This window comes from Sphaerodactylus townsendi, linkage group LG14, assembly GCF_021028975.2.
Source record: "Sphaerodactylus townsendi isolate TG3544 linkage group LG14, MPM_Stown_v2.3, whole genome shotgun sequence".
Classification (NCBI taxonomy): Eukaryota; Metazoa; Chordata; class Lepidosauria; order Squamata; family Sphaerodactylidae; genus Sphaerodactylus; species Sphaerodactylus townsendi.
This window is the reverse complement of record NC_059438.1, coordinates 25,190,974-25,214,510: the sequence shown is the minus strand read 5'-3', so window position 1 is coordinate 25,214,510 and position 23,537 is coordinate 25,190,974. Positions and strand designations below refer to the sequence as shown.

General features: G+C 59.3%; 2 protein-coding genes across 5 annotated transcripts; one reads left to right on the top strand and one right to left on the bottom strand.

The window, feature by feature from the left end:
* Positions 1 to 107: 107 nt before the first annotated feature.
* Positions 108 to 10,937, bottom strand: GAS8 (growth arrest specific 8). Of its 2 annotated transcripts, none has more exons than XM_048515174.1 (11): positions 10,532 to 10,937; positions 9,807 to 9,914; positions 8,477 to 8,674; positions 8,153 to 8,359; positions 7,967 to 8,021; positions 6,364 to 6,569; positions 5,782 to 5,949; positions 4,161 to 4,247; positions 3,612 to 3,821; positions 1,951 to 2,016; positions 108 to 441 (listed from the first exon to the last, which is right to left on the bottom strand). In XM_048515174.1, exons 2-11 carry the CDS (start codon positions 9,819 to 9,821, stop codon positions 292 to 294), a joined length of 1,362 nt encoding a protein of 453 aa, XP_048371131.1. In that variant the 5' UTR covers positions 9,822 to 9,914; positions 10,532 to 10,937; the 3' UTR covers positions 108 to 291. The 2 variants fall into 2 exon arrangements, with proteins under 2 accessions (XP_048371131.1, XP_048371129.1); XM_048515172.1 differs by lacking the exon at positions 10,532 to 10,937 and adding an exon at positions 10,115 to 10,259.
* Positions 10,350 to 22,218, top strand: DBNDD1 (dysbindin domain containing 1). Of its 3 annotated transcripts, none has more exons than XM_048515175.1 (4): positions 10,350 to 10,624; positions 15,644 to 15,796; positions 15,914 to 16,054; positions 18,173 to 22,218. In XM_048515175.1, the coding sequence occupies exons 1-4, from the start codon at positions 10,492 to 10,494 to the stop codon at positions 18,340 to 18,342; spliced, it is 597 nt and encodes a 198-aa protein (XP_048371132.1). In that variant the 5' UTR covers positions 10,350 to 10,491; the 3' UTR covers positions 18,343 to 22,218. The 3 variants fall into 3 exon arrangements, with proteins under 3 accessions (XP_048371132.1, XP_048371133.1, XP_048371134.1); XM_048515176.1 differs by having other exon boundaries at positions 10,503 to 11,292; XM_048515177.1 differs by lacking the exon at positions 10,350 to 10,624 and adding an exon at positions 15,037 to 15,542.
* Positions 22,219 to 23,537: the final 1,319 nt, after the last annotated feature.

Sequence of the window (23,537 nt, the reverse complement as noted above, 5' to 3'; positions counted from 1 at the left end):
GCTTGGACAGGGGCCCAGTGCTTCCTCAGCAAGGGGCAGAGGGCCATCCCCAGCCCCCTGGAACTGGGTGGGGGGAAGGGGGAAGAAGTGTGCCTTTGCAGATGAGGTACGAAACACCCTCGCAGGGTCCCTTTAATGAAAAGGAAAGCCAGCTGGGCTGGCCCAGGCCAAGGGGCCGCTCTGTGTTCCCCTCCAGCACCACAGCCAGAGAGCAAAGCAGCCTCCGGAAGGGAGGACACGCAGGATTCGGGCCAGAGGCCTTCTGGTGCGGGGGAGAAACACCCGGCTCTTCTAGGTGGGGGTTGAGACAAGTCCCGCTGGGCCGTGGCCCAGAATGTGGCCGACCACGGAGGTCTCCAGGGGCTTGAAGCCCAGATTGTCCAAGGGGATCCCAAAAGCCGCCAGCTTGGCCTCGTAGGTCCGCAGCAAGTCGTTGTGTGCCTGCAGAGAGCGGGGAAAGAGAACGTGAGGCTGGAGTGGAGAGCCGTCTTCCGACACAAAATGCCAATGACCAGATAGCCCTACTTGCCAACCCTTTTAAGCTAATCCTGCTGCAGAACGGCACGGCTGGAGGCTGCAGATCAAGAAACCCACACAGTGGGACCATACAGAGATAAGAGAGGGATTCTTTTCACAAACCTGGGAGAACCAACCTAAAGGGCCATGCAGACAAACCAACTGGAGGAACAATGTGGAGCCCTGAGGGCACAGTCAGCATTACAGCAAGGACAAGGGAAGCCCGTGGGGGCACCATTAGACGGGGTGGAGGACAGGCCGCTGACAGCGAGGTGAAGCGGGGACCAGAGGGACAGAGGGCCGGGAGCAGGAAATGCACCAGGTGGGCTCCCCATTCTCCCGTGGGCCATGTCAGGGCTTGGAGTGGGAAGTATGCCCGGCGGTCTAGCATCTCAAAGCCTCCCTGCCCCCATCAGCTGTCTGGCAGTGGTGAGGGGCTTCGAGGTAAAACTGTGGTTTGCAAGCCCTTCATACTTCCAGCTGCAGCCCCCACCCCCCGCATCTGGAAGCTGGCCCCATTGGCTCCCGGAAGCACAAGAGCGGAGGAAATAGGACCAATGAAGGTGGGGGATGGGACTTTCTTTCCCCCACAAGTTCTCCTGGGTATTCCTCTGACATGTGTCCATGATGTGGCCACGGTTAGCAGACTGTTCAAGTCAGCCTGTGTCACGGCATCCCATTCCCAATTGAGCAGAAAGAGGGCGAATGAAATGACCTCAACTTTCCGGAAGAAATGCTTAGCTTAGCAAAGGCTGACTAGGTTTGAAAAATGCACCCCAGGGTGGATGGGATTTAGGGAGGAAAGTTTCCAGGGATGCAGGGCAAGTGCATCTTTCAGCTCTCTGAATATTAACCCCAAAAAAGCAGGGTCCCCTTTTAGTCACCCACAAGAATCAGATGACACAAATGTACCGTCGAAGGCTTTCACGGCCAGACTCAAGTAGTTACTGTGTGGGTTTTCCAGGCTACGTGGCCTTGGTCTGGTATAGGGTCTTCAAACTATGGCCCCCCAGATGTTCATGAACTACAATTCCCATCAGCTCTGCCACTTGGCTATGCTGGCAGGGGCTGATGGGAATTGTAGTCCATGAACATCTGGAGGGCCATAGTTTGTAGACCCCTGGTTCACTCTGGTAGATCTTGTTCCTAATGTTTCGCATGCCAGCCACAGATGCAGGTTAAATATTAGGAGCAAGATCTACCAGACCACAGCCACACAGCTCAGAAAACCCACCACAAACGGCTGACACAAAATTCCCACTATTCAGCATTAACCCGGAGGCTCTCTGGTGCAGAGCCCAGTGCCGAGGGTCCCTGCTGCTGCTGCTGCCGCCGCCGCCGCTTCTTCTAGTGCCTGGGTCCAAAGGGTCCCTTTGCTGCAGCCTCTCCCGCCCTCCCAAAAAACCCTCCATGCAGGCTGACCCCCCCTCTCACCTTGCACACTCTGGCTAACTCATACTGCAAGTCCTTGATAGCATTGTTTTTAGAATCCAGGACATCCTGTGAAGAAAGACCACCGGGGGTTAATATACCACGAGGAGGATCTCACGGGAGTGCCCGAGGAGTGAGCCGCAGTCCATGGTTGGAGGGGGAAGGGCTGGCTCTGCACCGGCCTTTTCCCTCTGTGAATTCTGCACCCCTCCCAGCAAACGGCAAATCCTGGCCAGTCTCTCTCAGACCTCTAAGGGGCACCAGTCAGCACCCCCCTGCCCGCCCCCCCCCCCAGCAAGCCTCTCTCTGCAGCTCTCAGGGCTGGACACCCACCTGAAAGCAGAGGGGCTTCAGGATGCCAATCTGTGGGCAAGATCCCCCAAAAGACTCCCCAGGCGGGGAGAGACTCCTGCGGACTGCCTTGACTCTCCTCCCGCGAAGGCCAAGCCTCCCTTTGCCAGCAGCATCCCCTCCCTCCGTGGGTCTCAGGCTGCCAGGGGGACCGGACCACCCCTGCCCCTCCCAGGCGGCAGGAGGCAAAACAAGGAGGCAGAGCACCTGCATCACCGGCTGAGGCTCGCTCTGGGTGGGGCTGCTGCTGTGCAAGGAGCAGCTGAACACAAGAACGTGTATATGTGTGTGTGGGGACGGGGGGATGGGGAAGGAGCAGCTGATGGAAGGAGATCTCGGGCCTTGGGTGGAAATCTGTCGCGAAGCATCTCCGGTTACTGGCACCGAGCAGCGCCTGGAATGTGGAAGCGGCAAAGCCCCCTTTTCCAGGCATTTCTTTTGCAGAGGCTGCCCTGGAAAGGAAACCTCAGGAGTTCTCGGAATGCCCCTGCCTGAGGGCGGGCAGCACAATTTGTGTGTGTGTACGTAGCGGGGGGGTGGGGGGAGGATACATTATCCACCCTGCTCTTTGGCCAGGCAGCAGGAGGCAGACTGGGCGAAAAAGAGAGAGAGTGCACAGGGACCTTTGGCCGGTCCGGGGCCCAGTGCAGAGGAACAGAGCGAGATGCAGCGGAGCAGGCATGGGCCTGTGTGCCGCTGGGAGACTGACAGCACTGGGAGGACAGTCTGAGGACCTCCCCCTTTCCCACCCTGCCTGGAGCCTGGGCAGCCCCACCCTGGCACACAAGACTTGGCAGCCTCCTGTCTCACTGCCACAGGTTGTCTCCCCCAACGCCTTTCTCCAGCCACTGAGGGGGATGCTGAGGACACCCCCCGGCCCACCAGACCCCCCAGCCCTTCTTGGGCCTCCCCATGCCTCCCGCAGCAGCCGGGGACCACAGTTTGAGAGCTCGTGTGTGGCCTGCCAGGCAAGTGGAGAGGCCGGTGCCAGGGACTGGCAGGAGAGCCCCTTGCTGCCTTCCCCCTCCCCAAGTGACCTGTGTCTACAACGCCTCTGCAGTACCATGCAGGGCGCCCCTTCCCCTCTTCCTTCGCCAGGAGGTCAAGCTGGAGCGCTCCAACCACACCCGTCAGGCTGCCCACAGCCGGACTTTCCCCTTCTGCTTTGCACCACCCAGCTCCAGAAGGAACAGTGGCCGGACAATGATGTCCAGATCCTGCACTTTCACGTGGCAAAAGCTCCAGAGACCCCTCCACATCCCACCTGCTTCCAAGAACCCCAGGGTGGGGGGGGGGAGGGAGGGGGGAAGTACCTCCAGCTTGCGAGTGACCACCGTCAGGGCGATGGGGTCCAGGTTGGCGGCGGCCAGCACCTCGTTGAGCTGCACCTCCTTCTTCTCCAGCATGTTGGAGAGGCCCTGCAGCTTCCGCTCCAGCAGCAGGTTCTTGAAGCCCGTTTTCTGCTGCACCTCGTTAATGGCTTTGGTGAACTTCTGGTACAGCTCGTCTCGCTCCGCTTGCACCTGCGGGGGGGGGGGGGGACACCCAACCAGCCACGTGGGTCAGAAGGAGAACAGCGCCAAGAGGGGCCCGGCCCCGGAGTGCCAAAAGCCAGCCATGTGGACAGCGGACGCTCCTTTGCAGCTCACCTGCATCAAGGGATGTGGGTGGGTGACAAGACCAATGAAGAGTCCTGCCACCCAACATCTCAGAGTGAAGCACTGCCTGGGTGAGGAAGCTCCACTGTCAGTCCACAGGAAACAGGTCTGTGTCTCTCCCCCCAGCCCAGAAGGCAGCCCCCACCCCACCCCGTGTCGGTCCATCCTTCCAGCCACACAACAAGAGTCACCAGTGGGCCTCACCGTGCCGAATCTCTGCTCCAGGACTTCGTGTTCCCACTGGAGGTCCTTCAGTTCCTTCTGGGTGACTTTCAGGCGGGCCAGCGTGCTCTGGGCGAGGAAGGGAAAATATCAAAACAGAAGCAAGGGAGAGGGAGTGGCATTGGGGGGGGGGCACACAGAACTGCTCCACTCCCCCCGCCCCCAGGTGTCACTTAAGCACCCAAAGCTGCAAAGACCAGCTCTACCAGAGCTCTGGGGTGGGCCTTGTTGGGATTTCTCCAGTGCTGACAACAATTGACTCATCCCAGGAGAATTACATCACACAAAAAACAGCGCAGCACGGCCTGTGAAACTGAGGGCCGACCAGAAGCGCCAACAAACAGGCCACAGAGGCCACGATCTTGTCAAGTGTTGTTGTGACAACAGCATGGAGACAAGAATGTTTTCAACCACTTTGGGGCCCCATTTTGCCACAAGATATGGTACAAACCAAATCAATAATGAATAACCAGATTTTAAAAAGAGGTACTGAACAGCGGCATCCCCCTTTCGCACAGTGCAAACGTGTTTGTCCAAACATTCAGAGCAAAAGCACGTCAGAAGATGACTAGATGTTCAATGCACGTGGCTAGTTGTTACATGGTGTGGCAACGGAATACAACCAAGTTACAGAGCAAGAGCTAAATATCTCTCATCTCTGCTATCCATTAACCAACGTCGTGCATTCATGCTAGCATGCCTCAACATTTTTCCATCAGCGGAAACCTCAGGGAAGATACCTCCAGATCCCTAAATACCAGAGACTATGCCGTTGCGGATGTGGATCTATAGAAACCATAACTCATATCCAGTGGCGTATCTGCCTAGGGACAAGGGGTACCCCTTGTCCCCGGGCGCCACTCTTCTGGTCACATGGGGGGCGCAAAATCGGCCCCCCACGTGACCAGGAAGTCCTGCTGTCTTGTCGTTGTCGCATGCCTCGACCTGTCTGAGGCACGCAAAAACGAGGCAGCAGGACTCCCAGCAGGGGCTCCCAGCTGGCAGGGGAAGTCTGGGGGGGGAGGTGGGCACCCTAGACCTTGCCCATGTCCATGGTGACATGGGCGGGCGGGGTTGAGGCAGTGGGGGGTGGAGTCTGGAGGCATCACAGGGCAGAGCTGGGGTGGTGGGGGGCAGAGCCTGGGGGGCGTCCTGGAGACAATTTGTCTCCGGGCGCCAGTGCCACCCCTGGTTCGGGCCTCTGCCTCCCCATATCCCTTCTTGGGAATGCTGTCTCTCACAGTGCAACTCATGCGCATGATTTTAATTCACCCCTTGTTGCTTCCAAGACTTGAGTACTCCAAGTTCCAGGCCACTCGCTTTCTGCTAAGTGACTGTAATCCATCGATCACCTTGGCAGTGGCTAAATTCTTGGAAAGCATTTTAAACACCCCTATTTAAATGTTTTAATAGTTTTCTCTTTTAAATGGAAACATACTAATAATTTATATGCCATTAAAGGTTTATGAAGGTGTGGCAACTGGCTAAGGCACAGCTGGGCACATGCCTGGCCAGAGCTTTTCCCACTTCACCGGTGGAGGGCCCTACTGAGCCCACTGCGCGTCCATAAGGGTCTCGACAAGCGCAGGGCACAGGGACTCACCGCCAGAGAGACCTTGTCCTTCTCGTAGTGGGACAGCTTCTTCTGCAGCTCGGCCACCTCCTCTCGGGCTCGCTGCAGCGGCTCCGTCAGCCGTTTGTTCTGCAGCAGCACCTCGGCCATTTCCTTTTCCAGGTGGTCCTCCTTCTTCTTCATCTCCTCCATCTGCTCCTGCACTCCCAGGAAGACACGTGGAAGGCATGCCTCTGGCCCAGCGCCCCTCCCTGCTCCCCAGCTATGCCGCAGAACAAGTTCCCTCAAACCCAGCCTGGGACTCCTCAAGGCAAGGGCATCGCTGGTCTGCTCCTGACCCCGACGGGAACCTGAGACCACACCCCTAAAGCCTTGGGAGGACCAGACAGACATGCAGCGTCACGCAGGACTGGCAAGAAGCCTCTCTGGCCCACAGACCTCCTGCAGTGGCAGTTGGGATACAGGGGAAAGGGCACGTGGTCTTCCCTTAGGACCAAGAGGGACACACCCCGGGAGGCATGTGGAAGATCAGCCCACAGACTTGCCTGTAGCAGAAGGCTCTCTTTAGAATAAGTGTGCGCGCGTGCGTGTGTGTGGGAGGGCGTGCTTTACCTTGAGAGTGTTGATGAGTGCCAGATTGTTGAGGGTGACGTCGTTGTAATAGTTCTTGATGTCGCTGAAGGCTTTCTCGTGGTTCTTCATCAAGGTGTTGATCTGCCCGTTCTTCCTCTCCTCGATCTCGTGGATCTCCGTCTTCCGGCGCAGGTCCAGCTCATCGCGCAGCACCCGCATCTTCTTTTCGTACTTGGCCTCGATCTCTGGGGGGGGGCAGAGCCCAGGACGGCCTGACTGGGGGCTCAGCCGGCAAAGATATTTCCACGGCTATGCCTGACTCCACCGCAGACCTGCTGCTGTACACGGTGGGGCAGAGGAGGCACCGGGACAGGGAACTTCCTGAGAGCCAGCGTGGTGGAGTGGGTAAGAGCAGGTGGACTCTGATCTAGAGAACTGGGTTCGACTCCCCACTCCTCCAGATGAGCGGCAGACTCTTATCTGATTAAACGGATTTGTGTCTCCATTCCTACGTTCCTGCTGGGTGACCTTGGGCTAGTCACACTTCTTTCCAGACCACTCAGCCCCACCTTTAAGGTGTTTGTTGTGGGGAGAGGAAGGGAAGGAGTGGGTAACTCTTGTGACTCTTTACAAGAGGGAAAGATGGGAGTATAAATCCAAACTTTTCCTTCTCTTCATGGCCCCTGGAGAGGAGCAGGCTGGCAGGAAAGCCTCAGACACACACAAGCCGCTGTCTGAGGGAAGGGCACTTATCAGAGGGGGCTCCTACAAGCGGCTTTTTAAAAAGCAGCAGCTAATAGCACTTTTCTGCCAAGCAGAATTCAGCAGCTTCATTGGTCTGGCCAAGTATCTCGGGATGCTCTCCAAATTGCTACTCGGCATTTCACAGCAGTGCCTTGGCCATTCTTTTGGAGCAGGACCGCAAGACACACGGGACCCAGGCAGCGGCTGCTGCTGCTGCTGAGGAAGGCCTCCAATCTCTGGCACACCAGAAGAACCAAACTATCAATCAAACCACAGGAATGATGGACACACACACACACACACAACCCCCAGCATGGGAAAGCCAAGGTTGCAGAGCCACACACTACAAATGCCCCCAGTCCCCAAAAAACAGGGAGACGGAGCAGCAGTGGCCTAGGAGGATTCTGGCTGTGAAAGCCTTCAACGATGCTATTCTGACCTTGATGGACCGAGGTTCAGTCAAAGGCAGTTTTGTGTGTATTCCACAAACGCCACCACCACCCCACAGCTCTTTGCAGCAGTGGCGTAGGAGGTTAAGAGCTCGTGTATCTAATCTGGAGGAACCAGGTTTGATTCCCCGCTCTGCCTTCTGAGCTGTGGAGGCTTATCTGGGGAATTCAGATTAGCCTGTGCCCTCCCACACACGCCAGCTGGGTGACCTTGGGCTAGTCACAGCTTCTCGGAGCTCTCTCAGCCCCACCTACCTCACAGGGTGTTTGTTGTGAGGGGGGAAGGGCAAGGAGATTGTAGCCCCTTTGAGTCTCCTACAGGAGAGAAAGGGGGGACATAAATCCAAACTACTCCTCCTCTACCCTGGGGAAGCAGCTCCTGGGCCAGTGGGCCAGTGTCCCAAGGGGGCCCTCGGAGCCCCTCACGCAGCACAAGCCCCCAAACTGACCTTTCACTTGCCTCTCAAAGTCACAGCGCAGAGCAGTCAGGTCCTCTTGTTGTTTCTGCCGGGGGAAAGAGCAGCAAATCAGGGACAACCCCAGGTCAGCAGACCCCGAACAGAGGACGGCGGCTCCAGGCGCCACCCACAGGTGCCAGCCTGAGCCCAGCGGAGCCGGCCTTGCCTTGGACGTACCAGCCGCAGGTTCTTGACCACCATCTCGTTGGCCAGCTCCTGCTCCTTCAGCTCCACCTTCAGGGTGCGCATGTCCTTGCGCATGTCCATCTCCTGGGTGCGGTGGTCCTTCTGGGCCAGCTTCATGGCCACGGTGCCCTCCGCCTTCAGCTCCGTCAGGCTGTTCTGGTGCTCGTACAGCAGGTGCTTCACTTTCTGCTTGTAAACCTGAGGGAAGAGGAACAGTCAGCCATCGACAGCTAAGCAGGCCCCCTCCTCCTCGGAGGAGGAACAGGGGGAGGGCCCAATCCGGCCCACCGGCACCACCCCACGACGACGCCTCACTTTGATTTCCACTTGGTGCCGCTCTTCGGCCTCCTCCATCTCCCGGTCCTTGTTGCGCAGCTCCGCCTTCTTCTCATCGAGCTGCCGCCGCGTGATCTCCCAGAAGGTGTGGATCTTGTCCCTCTCCAGCTGGAAGTAGTTGCGCTCCTCCCGCTCACGGTCCAGCTCCTCCCGGAGGCGCACGATGTGCTCCTCCAACTGCAAGGCCCAGAGAGCCATCAGTGAAAGATCCCCCTCTGACTGGAGGACTCTGAGGCCCCACTCTCCCTGGGCCCATGAGGGCCCCACAGCTTTATCAGTCCACGCTTGGTTAGCCTCCAGATCAGACAACGGCCATGCATTCCACCTGGGCTGCATCTTAAAACTTCCACTGATGGTGGGTTCCTGCATTGCAGGGGGGTGGACTTGATGACCCTTGGGGGTCTCTTCCAATTCCATGATTCCTAGGATGCCTAGAGCCAGCAGCCTTGTGGGCTGCTCTTGTGTGGCTGAGCTGCAAGATCGAACTGGTGGCCTATCCAGCCCACCATCCTGACTCACACAGCTGTCAACGTGCTTTTCTGGAGGGCCAACCCCAGTGCACAGACATAAACCTCCCTTGGCATGGGGGAGGGTTCCTTTCATCAGACCTTCAGATTCCACCTAAACATCAGGAAAAATGCCCTGACAATAAGGGCTGTTCGACAATGGAATGCCCTGCCTTGGACTTTATGATTTGTCCATGAATCTGTCTTAGCCCCCTTTAAAGCAGTCTGCGCCTGTGGCCATCACTACAATCACTACACCCTCTGGCAGAGAATTCCATGTTTAAATCACACACGGTGCAAGGAAGTACTTCCTTTCCGCAGCAATGGCCCAGCTCAGTGATGCTGACGCGTCCCTGGATGTAACCAAAAAGTGCTGCTATTCAACTCAGGACGTTTCTTGGAAGGCATCCAGGAGTGAGTTTAAAAGTGACACAAAAGCTTTTGGGGCTGCTTGGATTCATCTTGAGGCAAACTGCCCTTCTAGCTGCACTGCGAGCACACCTGGCCCAGGTGAGCAGAGGTCTGAGCGGGCAGGTCGGAAGGGCTTCGGGCAACCCAGCTGGGCTATCGGAAGCGCCCGAGGGCGAGGCGGCTCTGAAGGCGGCATGTTGGGCGGCTGGCAGCGCAGGGCCAACCGAGCCTCCAGTGCCCCAGAATGAGGCCCCCAACCGCAGTCCAGAGTCGGGGGGGGGGGGCGCTGGGGCCCCAGGATGCGGGTCAGCTGGAGCCACGCCTCGCTTGGTGGAGAGGGGGCAGCAGCCCTTCCCTGGGGAGTCTCTGCCCCCCCGCCGCCGCTCACCTACCTGCTCCTTGGTCATGCCCTCGGGGGGCAGGGCGTCCACCACCGGGGAGCCCTTCTTGGCCCCTTTGCCGCCCCCCTTCTTCTTCTCCCCCGGTTTCTTCTTCGGCGCCTGCGAGAGAGAAGGGCGCCTTCAGGGGGCGGGGCGGGGCGCCACAGCCCCTGCCGGGGGGGGGGACTCCTCCGCCGCAGAGCACCCCCACCCCGGCCCCCCGCTTCTCCGGCACGACTGAACCCGGCGGGGGGCGCGCATGGGGCCGGAGGGACAGCGGGGCCCCTGAGCGCGTGCAGAGTGCCCCATCTAGACCTCACCATCTCGGCTGCGGAGCCGCCCTCGCTCGCCGCCCCGGGAGTCACCGCGTCTCCCGGCAACCGCCGCCCGGGCCTCGCGAGAGATCCTCCGCGGGCTGCTCCGCCCCGGCAACGAGGCCCCGCCCCGGCAACGGGGGAGGGCGGGGCGCGCGGGCAGAGAAGCCCCGCCCCCCGCCGCCCGTGCTGCGCCTGCCGGCTGCGTCCGGCGATGGAGCCGAGGGAGGGGGAGCGCCCGCCCCCTCGGCCCCGTTCCTTGCTGGTGCTGGCCGGGCCAGCCCACTGGGGAGCTGCGGGGCAGAGCCAGGTCCTCCAGCCCGCCCGCTGCTGCTTCCCCCGCGTCCCGGCTCCGGCATCTCCTGAGCCCCCCCACCCCCCCGATGCCAGCAGCCTCCCCCTCCCGAGCAGAAGCCCCCCAACCTGCTGCGTGGCTCCATCACAGCAGCTCCCAAGCAGCAGCAGCAGTGCTTCGCCCACAGGCGCTGTTCGCCATCCGTACAACAGCCCCGCAGGGTAGGAATGCCAGCATGACCCCAGGCTGCAGCTGCGGGAGGGATCACGGCCCGTCCCGGAGAGTGGCCGGGGGAGGCGATCTCGGCACCCAGGCCGGAGCTCCGTCACCTAGCCGCCCGATCTGGGCCGGGGCTCGCTGCTGGTCGCCTGGCTGACCCATCCACAGACTCCTTCGGCCCCGCTCCGGCCACTGGCCTGGCGACCGAACCCTGTCCGGCCCTCTGCACGCGCCCAGAGGCGCCCATCCCTCGCAGCAGCCTGCCCAGCGAACAGTGCTTGGCCTCCCGCCCTGCGTGTGCCCGGTGGGCTGCCGGGCGCGGGGAGGGGGTCTGCGGCGTCAAGGAGGCCCGGCTGAGAGGAGGCCGCCCGGCCACGCCCCGCCGTCCCTCCCTCCCGCCGGCCGGGGGCTGCCTGCCTGCCTGCCTGCCTGCCGCAGCTGGAGCGCCGGGGGCGGGGAGGCGAGCCGGGGGCTGCTCCGGCGCGACGGCCCGCTCCTCCCCGGCGAGGCGAGGGGCGCTCGGCCGGGCGGCTGCCTGCCTGCCTGCCTGCCTGCCTGCTGCAGTGGCCACATCGGCGTGCACCGGCCGGGAGCAGGAGGCGGCGGCGGCGGCAGCTGCAGCCCGCGCTGATGGAGGCTCCGGCAGCAACGGCGGCGAAGACGAGCGCGGGTGAGGGGCCGGGGGCCAAGGGGCAGGGCGGGCTGGCGGCGGCGCGGCTCCGGGACCTGTAGCCTCGGTGGGGAAGGGGGAGGCCGGCGTGGCGGAGCTGCCCCGGGTCCCGTCACGGGGCTACTATGGAAGACCGTCCGCCGAGCTCCGGATCACAGCGGGGGGGGGGGGGAGGCGTTTCTTGGGCAAAAGAACCCTCCGTGGTTCCCCCCCCCCCCTTTTAGGTGTGCAGCCAGGACAGTTCTGTGTGGCTCAGTCAGCCCCCCACCCCCCACTCCGGGAGCCCAGCTCCCCCGAAAGCAGCCCTGGGGTGTGTCGCCGGAGGAGGGCTGGGGCAGGCACGGGGGGGGGGGGGCTGGAATGTTCCCCAGCCGAGGGACGACCCCCTTGTGCAAAGTGCAGGGCGGGCGGGGGAGAGGGGGGCCTTGGTGTGGGTGGCTGTTTTGCAAGAAGGCAAGGGCTGGGTGTGGGTGTGGGTGTGCTGTAGGGGCAAGGGTGACCTGGCGGCATTGGGAGTGTGTGATTTACACATGATGGACAGAGAGCAGCTACTCTGCGCCTAACTGGGCTGCTCCGTGTGTGCGTGTGCCTGCGTGCACGTGCACTTGCCCATGGCTTTCCATTAGCCAGCCCCAGAGGCCACCAGCCACGAAGTCACAGGGCCACTTAGGAAGCTGCCTGCCTTGTCCAGGGTCAGACCCCGAAGTCCGTCTTGCCTGCTCGGACGGCAGCGGCTCCCCAGGGTCTCCAGCAGAAAAGGGTCTGTCTTTCTTTCCCATCCCCTGCCTGCCTGCCACCTGGTCCCTTTTAACCAGAGATGCCGGTGGGGATTGTACCTGGGACCACCTGCATGCCAAGCCCTACCGAGCCCCCCACTGCCCCCCCAACATGTGGAAGCACATGGGAAGCCCCACAGCTGAGCTCTTAGCACAGGCACAGCCCCACATTCTGGACCCAGAATGGGGCAGACCAGCAGCTCAGGCAGGAGGGTCCAGAATCTGCTCCCCCCCGTCTACCCTAGGTGCCAGGTGCCCACCGTTCTGCTGCCCTGTGCCAAAGGGCAGCTCTGTCCAGGGGGCAAAGGGCAAAGCTGGGCTTTGGGGCTCTGGCTCAAGTTGTTCCCCCTAAGCCAGGTCCAGATGTCCAGCCAGCAGCATCCCTTGTGGCCTGTGGGATTCTAGACCAGGCCACTCCCTACCGTGGTGGCGAACCTTTGGCACTCCAGATGTTATGGACTACAATTCCCATCAGCCTCTGCCAATTGGCCATGCTGGCAAGGGCTGATGGGAATTGTAGTCCATAACATCTGGAGTGCCAAAGGTTCACCACCACTGCAGGACCTGCCCCTCTGGGAGCACTTGGCTGAATGATGGCCACACGCTCTTCCGCCCTGGGCCTGGGTCTCTCTGCCCCACACCCAGGGGGAATGCTGAGGTGCCCCTTCAGCCGGCCCTTGGCTCCAGACCTGTCACCAGCAGCCGATCACAGCCGCGGCACCCAAGAGCACCAGTCTGAACATGGGCAGTTTTCCTCTCTCCAGTGAGAAACCACAAGCAGGCGACTGCCTGGCCCCAGACCTGTGGAGCTCTTGCTTTGGAAAGGGAACGTGGGCCTTCGCCAGTGGCTGGACTTCGCACTGCACCAGACCTGTGCCGTCCCCCGTGGCAAGCGCCACCAGAGGTGCCTCACCTAGGCTGTGAATCAGCAAATGTTGGATGGGCCCCATTCCTTTCAGTCCCGTCCTTCAGTGGCCAGGCTGCCGGGAGGGGGGGGGGGCGACAACACAACAAGGGCAGCCCTGCTGTAGAGCAGAACCCTCTGCGAGGGGAGAGGAGAAGCAGCTCTCTGTTCAGAACGAGGGAGGGGGGTCTCCACATGGGGGTGGCAGGAGACCATGCTGAGGGCCTAGCTCTGCCGAGACCCAGGAGAGGTGCTGGCTGAGTCAGGCAGGAGGGCCCAGCTCCAGGAAAGGCAGCCTCGTGTGCTCATCAGAATTCCCAGAAAGCCTCTTCTCACCAAGGGCTGGCCTCACTCCGGCCTTTCTCCACCCCCACCCCACCCCCCACAGCACCTGCAGCCCTTGCAGTTGGGGGGCTGGACCAAGACCAGAGACCACAGTTCAAATCCCTGCTCAGCCTTGGCTCGCCCCTTTCCCAAGGAGAAAACAGAAGCAAGGAGGACTGCTGCCCACCCACGCTCTCCCCTGAGCTCCTTGCAGAAAAAGGGGGGGGGGGCTGGCAAGCACAGCGTTCTCATGACCCAGTTTTTGAATGGCCTAAACTAGGAAGCTTCAAAACCTGGGAAGTCTGAACTCGCCTTCTGAGATTTTGCCTTTGCCCGGCTTCCCTTGAGCTCCGCTGCAGACCCAGCTGAGCCCACCTGACTTCTCTGCTCATCAAACCATCGCAGGAAGAATGGGTCCTCATGGCCGGGTCTGCCCTGGATCTGCCTGCAGGGGCGTTTGGCTCCACTGGCCGCTGCCCTACGAGAGTTCCCTCTCAGCCTTGCTTCAGTTAGTGAGGAAAGAGATTTGGGGGCAAACTCCTCTGAAGGGAGCGGAGGTTGCCAAGGCCAGGACAACTCACAGCATGGGAGCCAAGTCTCAATGGCTGACCTCTTTCTGGCTGGGGAAACAGGAAGGACGTCCTGGAACGGAGCCTCGGATGCCGTGCCTGGCTCAGGAGGGAGACGGTGCCCTCATTTGGAGCAGGCCTGAGAGACGCAGCCTTCTGCGGCCTCAATGAGATGCTGAATTCCTGCACAGATTGAGGCAAGGAGGCTGCCCTCTTTTCGTGGAGGCTGCCGGCTGCCTCCCCCCCCCCCTTGCTGCGAGAGGAACGTTTCACCCCCCCTCTCCCGCCCCCGCCCCTCTGCTGGAAATCAGTGATGGCCTCTGCCTTCGCCACAGCCCAGGCTGTGCTTGGGAGAGAGAGAGAACCGGCTGGGAAAACAAAAGGATCCTTGACTCTTCGGCTGCAGCGCTGGCCTCGTTCAAAGGCCTCGTCCTGGCCAGAAAGGAAGGGCTGTTGCTCCTGGGCTTGCTGAGTGCCGGGGCTTTCCAGACCCCAGGGATATCTTATGCTAATCAGCAGTTTTCTGGGCATGTGCGCTATGAACAGTGACCTCAGCTGTGGAGGCACTCTCTGGGCAGCTCAGCATTTGCCAGCACGGGGTAGAAAAGAAGGGCAGGCCAGGAAAAGGGGACAAAGATGCCGCCGGTGGGCTCAGCTGCTGCTCCTCAGCTTTTGAACAACAGCGTTTTCCAAGCAGGGAAAACTGTCATGGCAGGGAGGAGGGTTCTAGGCTTCCCTTCTCTCCTTCCCAACGTGGCGGGAGGTGCACTGGCTGGCTCACTGAGAACTACCCCCTTGAGTCCTCCTCTTAGACAGGCAAGCACCCCTGCCTGTACTGTGCTTTCCCCGCTACCGCTGCCTGGCAGAAGCCTGACCAACTGCTGGCATGCCTGCATGGGTGGTCCTGAGGGCCGCTGAGCCGCATCCAGGTCAGGGCCATGCCTGGAGGCTGCCCTCCTCCTCCCTCCCTCCCTCCCTCCGGACAGAATGGCCTTTGTTTGCAGGGCCCGAGTGCTGCAGAACAGCCTCATCCCTTGTCTGTGTGGAGGCCACGGCTGTCCAGAGGAGGAGTCCTGCACCCTCCTCCTCGCCTGATGGGTGGCCTGGAAAGCAACGCCGGGCTCCTGGGATGCTCTCTGGGCAAAGCAGCCGGCTCCTCTCAGCTGCTCTTGTAGGCCCGGCCCTGCAGCAAGAGCATGGCCCCCAGGACTCTAGAGTCCCCCCACACTACTGCAACCTGTGCAAGGCCCCCAGCAGGGCTGGAAGCCTCAGGGTCTCATGCTTGGGGTCAACTGAGGACCTGCAGCCGGCAGCCCAGGTTTCATGAGAAGCGCAGAGCCCCCCAGGGAAACGCTGCTGTCTCCCCAAGGGGGGGGAGGCTCTTTGCTGGATGAGAACGGAGGGCCCTTCCTAGTGGGCCAGCCGGACTGTGGAGAGGAGGCCAGGAGGGGGGGCTCACTCCGCAGCGTCCCTTTTGGAGAACTCTGCACTTGAGCTCAGAGCAGCAGCACTGAACCCCGGAAGGGCCTGGCTGAGCCCACGAGAAGTCGTCCGTCAGGCTGCCTGAGGCGAAGGGGGCCCTGTGACACCCGCCCAAGATTGGCTGTGGCTTCCTTCAAGTGCCAGGTGGGACCTCACCAGGGAACTGGGCCCAGTGTGGCCGGTTGACTGCCCAGCGTGAGTGCCTGCAAGAACGTAGAGGCTGGGGTTATCCCGGCTGCCCTCTCCCCTTGCCACACCAAGTCGGCTGTAACAAGTGCTGCTTTTTGTGCTTTCAGTGCTGGCTAAAGAGGCCCAAACGCCAGAGCAGGGGCCCCCCATCATCACCCCTGTGCACGGAGAGGTGGAAGAGCGCCCCAGCCCCCCCACGGAAGAGGAAGGCGGGATCCCAATTCCCACTTCAGGGCTGCTGCAGGTGGCCGAGCGCAGGCGTGAGTATGAGGGCAGGGAAAGAGCCGCCAGCCGTTGCCACGAGGAGGCACAGCTGAGTCCCCCCCCCTTGGGCCTTCCTTGGCCGGCTCCTCTGACAGCCCCTCTTGTCTCCTCAGAGCCCCTGAGCAGCGTCTCCTCCCTGGAGGTGCACTTTGACCTGCTGGACCTCACAGAGCTGACGGACATGTCTGACCAGGAGCTGGCAGAAGTCTTTGCAGACTCAGACGAGGAGAACGTGGCCGGTGAGGCCCCCACCGGTAAGCACTCTCGGCCCAACACATTTGCTTCTGTTTACATGAAAGCGAATGCTTTGTTTTTAGACCACTTGTGCACGTATGCTAAACAGCACCGCAAGAGGAAACCTTCCCTCCAGTGCAAGAGGGACAGGTGTCCACCTGCACTAAAACAACGGCCGACACCCCCCCAACTGTGATTCCGATTGTGTGTGTGTGTGTTCTCTGCCATCTTCTGACCTGAGGTGACCCTCTTTAGTACTGACCTCCAAAATATCCTCTCTTCGACAGCCTTGCTCAGGCCCGGCAGACTGAGGGCTACGTGGCTTCCTTTATGCTTACTGTTAAAGTTGATGATTCTTTTGAAAATGACCATTTGCCCGCCAGCCGGGGTGCCTTTGAGTCAGGCAGTGATGGGCTGGAGGGCTCTGGAATTGGGCGCCCCTCACACCGCAGGCACAATCGAGCCACAGCAGCCTCGCAGAGCTGACCCAGCCTGCCCCAAGGCCTCTGCCTTCCCACAGCAGCCCATTCGTCGATGGCCGTGTGAGCGTGCCTTTGGCGCTGCCAGCCTCAGGTTTAAAGCCACCCAGTGGTTCTGAACAAGCAAAGAGTCACAGTGGGGCTCAGCCGGGGCACAGTGCCCGTCAGCCAGGATGATGCCACCTGAGAATTAGCCCCAGGAACTTCTCTGTACCCCAAGTTGAACTTGGAAGAGTGAGATAATTTAGAGCAGCTGCGAGCCTGGAAAGGCTGCGCTCATCTTGGCTCCTCCGTCTCGTGAAATTTTCCAAGGCTCTCCTTCCTGGAGACTCTCGAGAACCTTTCAGACCTGCTGGGCCGGCTCTGAGAGGCTGGGATGCAACAGAGGGACTGTGTGGCTTTTGCCACGCGGCTGATCTGCTCCTCGTCTCCTGAGGGGCTCCGAAGGAACAGAAAGCAGAGCAGAGCAGTGTGCCTCGGGAGGCCGGGTGCCCAGAGCTGGCCCTGAGTCGTCTTCAGCGCAACCCCCCTCCTTCCCCATGTGGCTTCCTGCATTCGGATGTTCTGCGGTTTTCATTGTCACACATCTGATTCCTAAAATTAGAGATGTGAAGACCAACACACGGGGCACGCAAGCATGACTGCGAGACCCAGATGCCATGCAAGATCCAATGCAAAAGGGTGTGTTTATGGCAGGGGGCGGGGGTATTGGGCAGGCGGTGACCCCCTGCGGCCCCCCTGCCACAGCCTTGCAGTGCTGGCTCAGCACTCCAGGCAGAACTGACACATGCATGGAATAAAAAGAGCAGCAGGTGACAGCGGGAGGTGAGAAGGGGGGTGGGGTGGGGGTGGTGCCTGTGGCTCAGGAGACACGAATCAGCTGTGCCATAAATCTCAGGAAAGCCAATAACTTTGACAGGCGTCTCCGAAAGGGAGATGCAGCACCTGGGCCAGGAGGCACTCGGAAATGTCACCGGCATCCCTGGGGCTTGCAGCATCTCTGCCTTGTGAGGAAGCCGCCCCCTTCGTTACGCTCCTGGAAGAAGAAGACGATGCCTCCTCGGGGGGGGGGGGGGTTTGGGCACAGGAGGGGTCTCTGCAGCGGCTCTGCCACCCCACCCCCCTTGCAATGGTGTGAGGAGCAGGTGGAAATGGGTTGGCTGTCTCCTGGGGGGTGGGGAAGGGAGGGGTTGAGGTGGGAGCAGCAGCAGCAGCTGCATCCGAAAGACCAGATGGAAGGAGAATGTAAATCGCCCTCCTTGGTGGGAAAGTGTGAGTGGAATTAATGAGCAGGAGTCTTTGCAGGCTGAGCAGCCTGTGGGGGTGGGAGAGGGATCCTGGCTGCAGCTGGCCTGGCCGGGGCCCACGTGTGCGAGGGGAGGGGCTGCCTCTGAGGGAGAATGCACATGGGGAGAGGGGAGGGTCCGTGGCTCAGTGGCAAAGATGCTTCCCCAGAGGCCGGGAATTCTGGAGCAGCAGAGACCCGGGCAGGGCCAGAGGAGTCACAGGAGAGCCTGTATCTGTGGATGCACCTCCTTGCCCACCGCTTGGGTTGGTAAGTGAAGTGCCCCTGATGCGTTGATACTGGGCATTTGGGAGTGGGGAGGCAGGTCTGCCAAGGGATTGCTACGCAGAATCTTGGTCTCTCTCTCCGTACAGGTCTGCACCCACCTGCCCCTCCCCTCCCTCGGGCCGGCTACCTGCGCTCCCCCTCCTGGACAAGGTCGAAAGCAGACCAGCGGCGGGAGAAGAAGCACCTCAGTGACTCTGAGCTCCAGGCCAGCCAAGAGGAGCCTTTCCTGCCTATGGAGAAGCCGAAGGAAGGATAAGCGGAAGCCAGGAGCCACACCCAGGTGCCCGCGTTCACTCTTGCACTAGCCACAAATGCCCGTTATTTGTGACCTCCAGAGACATCCATTCCTCTCCTCCCTCCCAGATCCTCCAAGACATTTGGAAAAACTGGACGTCTCCTTTGTTCCTGGCTCTGACTTGAGTTTGCCTCCTGTTTAGGGTTCTCCACAAGTGGGGCAGATATGGGGGGGGGGGGGTGCAGAGGAAGCAATTTCCTGGAAGCAATTGGGAGCCTTCTGTTCCTTCTCAACACACTTCGGCAGAGGAGTGACTGCGTCGCTCAGGAGCAGTCCCAGGAGGAGGGGAGCAACCTTCCGCTGTGTGCCTTGACGGCTGGGGCAATCGGAGGAAGACTCAGCCAGACCAGGAACGCTGTGATACCAAAGGAAGCTGGGGGAAGCCGGAGGCAGGGGGCGGGGCACTTGCAGGATCAACAGTGAGTCCTGCCTGTGGAGCACCCAGAGGACGGATCCAGCCCTTCAAAGCACATTCTCTTCCCAGTGGCCTTAACTCCCTCCCTTCTGCTGCACCAGAGCTCTGGTCTAAGCACACCGTGCCAGTGGGGCAGGCATTCTGGCATTGGCACAACGCATTCCTCCCCAGTGTTGGGCGTTCCTCAGCACTCCATCACATAAAATGTGGCCGTCAGCGTGGCTGGCAACCACAGGCAGCAGAGGACGGGGATGGCGATAATTGCTCGGCTTCTGGGGGTATGAAAATCAGGCTGGGCCAGGCAGCACCTCGGGCTCAGCCCTTCGGCAGGGGCTCCCTGTGTCCCTTTCTGCCAAAGGGGCTTAGAGGAAAGAAGCGCAGGGACTTCTGGGTGATGCAGTAGCCTGTATTGTAGGTTCAGTAAAGGCTCATGAAACTGGAGCCCGGCCGAGCAGGATTGCAGCAGCATGCACCTCCTTGTCTGAGGGCTTCTCTGGCATTGGAGAACTGAAGGAGATCCGATCGATCAAAGCACCTGGTGGTCTTCTGCATGAGTACCTGCCTCAGCTTTCACACCTAGGAGCAAGCAGAGACTCTGTCTGAGCTAGATCTGGATGTCTGGGCAGCTCTTCCCATTGTTCTGCTTTGCTGAGCCTGTACAGGGATTTGCGGTCCCTCCTGAATTTGCCAACGACGAACCCGTAGCTCGCTGATCTCTCCCAGGGATGGGGAGGTGCGACAGTGCTGGGAGCCAGACAGTCCGTGGCAGAGGTGAGGCTGCAGCCGGGAGCACAGCCTAACTGCTGAGCGGCACTGTCTCTCGTCCTCATGGCCTTTCCCCTGCCAAGGAGGGACCAGGTGAGGTGGCCACGTCCTTCTCTAGAGAAACGGCTCCATGACTTGTTCCACTTGTGTGTGCATTTATGTACGATGGTCAGGGGAGATGATCGAGGCCTTCCAATAGCTCCAGTCCTGCTTTTCTGTGTTTTCAAGCCCCAGGGAAGGGCAGCTTCCAAGCCCCACTATGGAGCCCAGTCTAGGAGAGAGGCTGATGCTGTGATCCAGGCCTAAGAGGGATAATCATCTGCTGACTGCAGGGCAAATCCAGCCAACTGCAGTGGGAATGCTGGGGCCTCATGCCCGGGCGACACATGACCCTCCCGGGGGAGGGAGGGGGAGAGCAGCTGCCTCCCAACTTCATCCTGGGCTACTGCACCGCATGCAGCTACCTCAAGGACTGGCAGGGATGCTCTCCAGAGCATCTTCCTCCTGCTGGTTATTTTTAAGAAGGGTGCCAGGAGCCGCCTCACCCCTGGTCAGGAGCCCAAAGTCGTTTGCCGGCCTAAGCTGTATCGACTAGCTCTGTGGCAGAGAAGGAGCCCCTTGAGAATGGAAGGGCTTCTCCTGGGCTTGGCAGCATTTCCCCAACTCACCCACCATCCGTAGCACACTGGAACGATCTGCCCAGACCCATTAGGAGAAAGACGGCTGCGACGGGCCCAGAGAGTGGTTCCTGCTCTCGTGTCTTCCTTGCTTGCTGTGCTGGTGGAAGATGGACAGGCTCCTGGGAGCGGTGCCACACGCCTCCAGGCCTGGAGTCTCTCAGCTAAGCCCAGCCCCCAAGCCCCATATTGTGCCCCAGTGGGAGGGGGCACCCTCGCTGGCAGAGGTAGCTTGTTCCCAGGAGCACAGGGCTGCTGGTCTTCCAGGAGTCAGGGTTGGCCTCTGAACCCAGAGAACCAAATTTCCCAAAGACCTCCCCCAGTGATTAACAGCTGTTGTTCTAGGACAGCCCACAGGGAGAGGCTTGGATAGAGCTTTTTTAATTTAGTCCCCCTGAGACAAGAGTCCCAGACACTCTATGGCTACAGAAGAAGGAAGGGATACTAGTAGAAAGTGCAGTCAAGTTGCAACCAAATAGGGTTTTCAAGGCAAAAGGTGAGCAGAGAGTTTTTGCCATTGCCTGCCTCTACCTAGCAACCCTGACCTTCCTTGGTGGTCTCCCATCCATAATGCTAACCAGAGCTGACCCTGCTAAGCAGCTGAGATCTGACGAGAGCCAGCTAGCCTGAGCCATCTGGGTGAGGGCAGCAGGCCCTTTGCGAGTAGCACAGGCTTAGAATCTCCTCTGCCAGAGACAAGCCCAGGGCTCACTTGTGGGTCTGGTTGCTTCTCCACCTGCACTCAGTATGTGGTGGCAATATGTGTCAGGGTTTGCATTGAAAATGGGGCAGAAGGAGTGGGGCAGGGAGGTCGCTTTGGAATAAGCAACCAGGCCCTGTTTGGGGCAGGCTGAAAGGGGAGGCGTCATGACCCAGTGATGTGTGAGTAGACTGTGGCAAACCTCTAGTTTCACAGGAGTAGGAGCCCATCAAGACCAGCAGATGATTAAGCACAACTTTGGTTAATGACTCTGGAGCCCAGCTGGAAATGTCTTCCCTTGGTCATAGAACCCCTTCACAGGATGAATGAGCAGACAATCTGCACACATACACACCCCAGACGGCCAGATCTGGACTGGGTCATGCCCAGTAATAGGTAGTCAAAAGCAACCGCATCACTCATCCACACAACCAGTGGAGGTTGCTGGAGCTGGCAGAATGCACGTCTTTCTTCACCTGGTCAGATGGCACCAGGCTGAGCAACAGAGCAGAGGCCGGCCTGCTCTGACCATGCAAAACAGCTGTGGTTGCTGGCTTTGCACTTATGAAGCTGAAGCCACAGAGTTACCCTAAACAGGCTGTCAGCATTTAAGTTTGGGGAATTAGCTGGGGAGACAGAGCAAGGAGGGATCAAACAACCAACATACACTGGGATCCTCCCCAATCAGAACTCTCAAGTAAGCAGGCAGTTTTAGGAAGTTAAGTGAAGTTTTTTTCCCCAAAAATAGTAAAATAAGAATAAAGGGGGAAATAATGGGAAAATAGTATTTTAAATCTAGTAAAATACACCCTTTATTCTTGCAAGCGCTAACTAGAGAAAAGAAGAAGTTGGCATAGACTGTAGGGATGGGGCGCTACTTACCAGTCGTGAAAGGGAGCCGTTCATGGGAGCAGCACTGAAGACGGAAACGATCAACAGTTTGGAGAACCAAAACTAAGCCACAGGCAAATGGCAGGGGGAGGGGTGTAAGTGAGTGGATTGAAGATACCCTCCCCCACTCCACTCCGGGTTTATTTGCCCACTCTTGTGTCTGCATTGAGCTTGGTCATAATCTTCACCTGGAATGCCACTCGAACCGTATCTTTCAGCCCCTCCTTCCCCACTCTAACTCAGATATGTCCCCAAGTGTGTTTGCCTTGGTACCTCCTCTGGCGCCGTGTCTAAAGTTTACCTGTTGCACTTCGGAGTCCCCCATACAGAATGTTTCCTTGTAACTTGCACATTGTACTGTTCACAGAATAAATGCACTTCTGCAATAACCAGGCTTGCCTCTTTGCATTGGGGTGGGGAGGTCATGTCCCTGCGTGAGTTTCTGAACCGTGCCACATGTGCAACAAGTTCTGGTTTAAGGTGGGCTATATTAACAGAATGCGCACAATATTGGGAAAGTAAGTGGTGGGGAGACCCTTTCTATGAAGAGGCCGCAGAATCGAGAGTGCGAAGGTGCATGTTTGGGTGGTTCAGAGAGATGCAGGAGGAGCAGGAAGACAATGGGGTGGGTGGAAGGCGCCGTGGCACTTTGGTCCAAACTGCCACTCATCCTTCCCAGGGGTATTGCAGGAGGGCTGGCAGCTGATCAGAGTTTGGGCGGGCAGCCTATTGACAGCAGACGTCGTGAAAACTGGTGGGGGTGCAGCTCCCGGTGTTGCAGCCCAGGAAAGAGAAGCTCATTGTGTTGTCGAAGGCTTTCATGGCTGGAATCACTGGGGTGTTGTGGGGTTTCCAAGCTGTATGGCTGTGGTGCTGTGTGGTTTCCGGGCTGTATGGCCGTGTTCTAGCAGCATTCTCTCCTGACGTTTCGCCTGCATCTGTGGCTGGCATCTTCAGGGGATCTGTATGGCCGTGTTCCAGTAGCATTTTCTTCTGATGTTTTGCCTGCATATGTGGCTGGCATCCTAATGAAGGCGAAATCTCAGTAGAAAATGCTACTGGAACACTGCCATACAGCCGGAAACCCCACAACACCCCAGAGAAGCTCACGCCCAGCCCAAAGCAGAGGGTGCCAATTCCTGATCTCTGAATGCAGCAGAGATGCTTTTGAATCAGGGCAGCCTCCCGCTGCTGAGTAAGATGTCCTTTCTGCAGAGTCATCATCCGGGCAGGTCAAATGCAGTGGGGGAGGCAGAAGATTATTTATTTAGGGGTTAGCATATGTTTACTTAGGGGTTTACATATGCGTTGGTTGTTCACGGCCCAGAGCCCTCCGGGGGTGGGCGGTATAGCAAAACTAATAGTAAACAAAAAATAAATAAGGGGGAGAAGCGCCAGAGCCCGAGAGCCACGCGCGTCTGGCTCCCGAGACCATCGAGGCGGAAAGGCTAGAGCGGCCACCCTGTTTCCTGTTTGTGTGCCGGAGGAAGGAGAGTCTGGCGGGGCCGTTTCCGGGTTTGGCGTTAAATTTGGTCGTTCAACCTGGGAGGGGGGGAGGACAGTTGCACCCCCCCCCCCATAGGGTTTAATGGAAATAGTATAGTCCAGATTCACTCCCTGCCCGTGTTTCCCGCCAAATTACTGAGGTTACCTATTCCAGGTGCTCGGAGACGCCTTTCTGTGTCCCGCCCCCTTCCTTGGCATGACC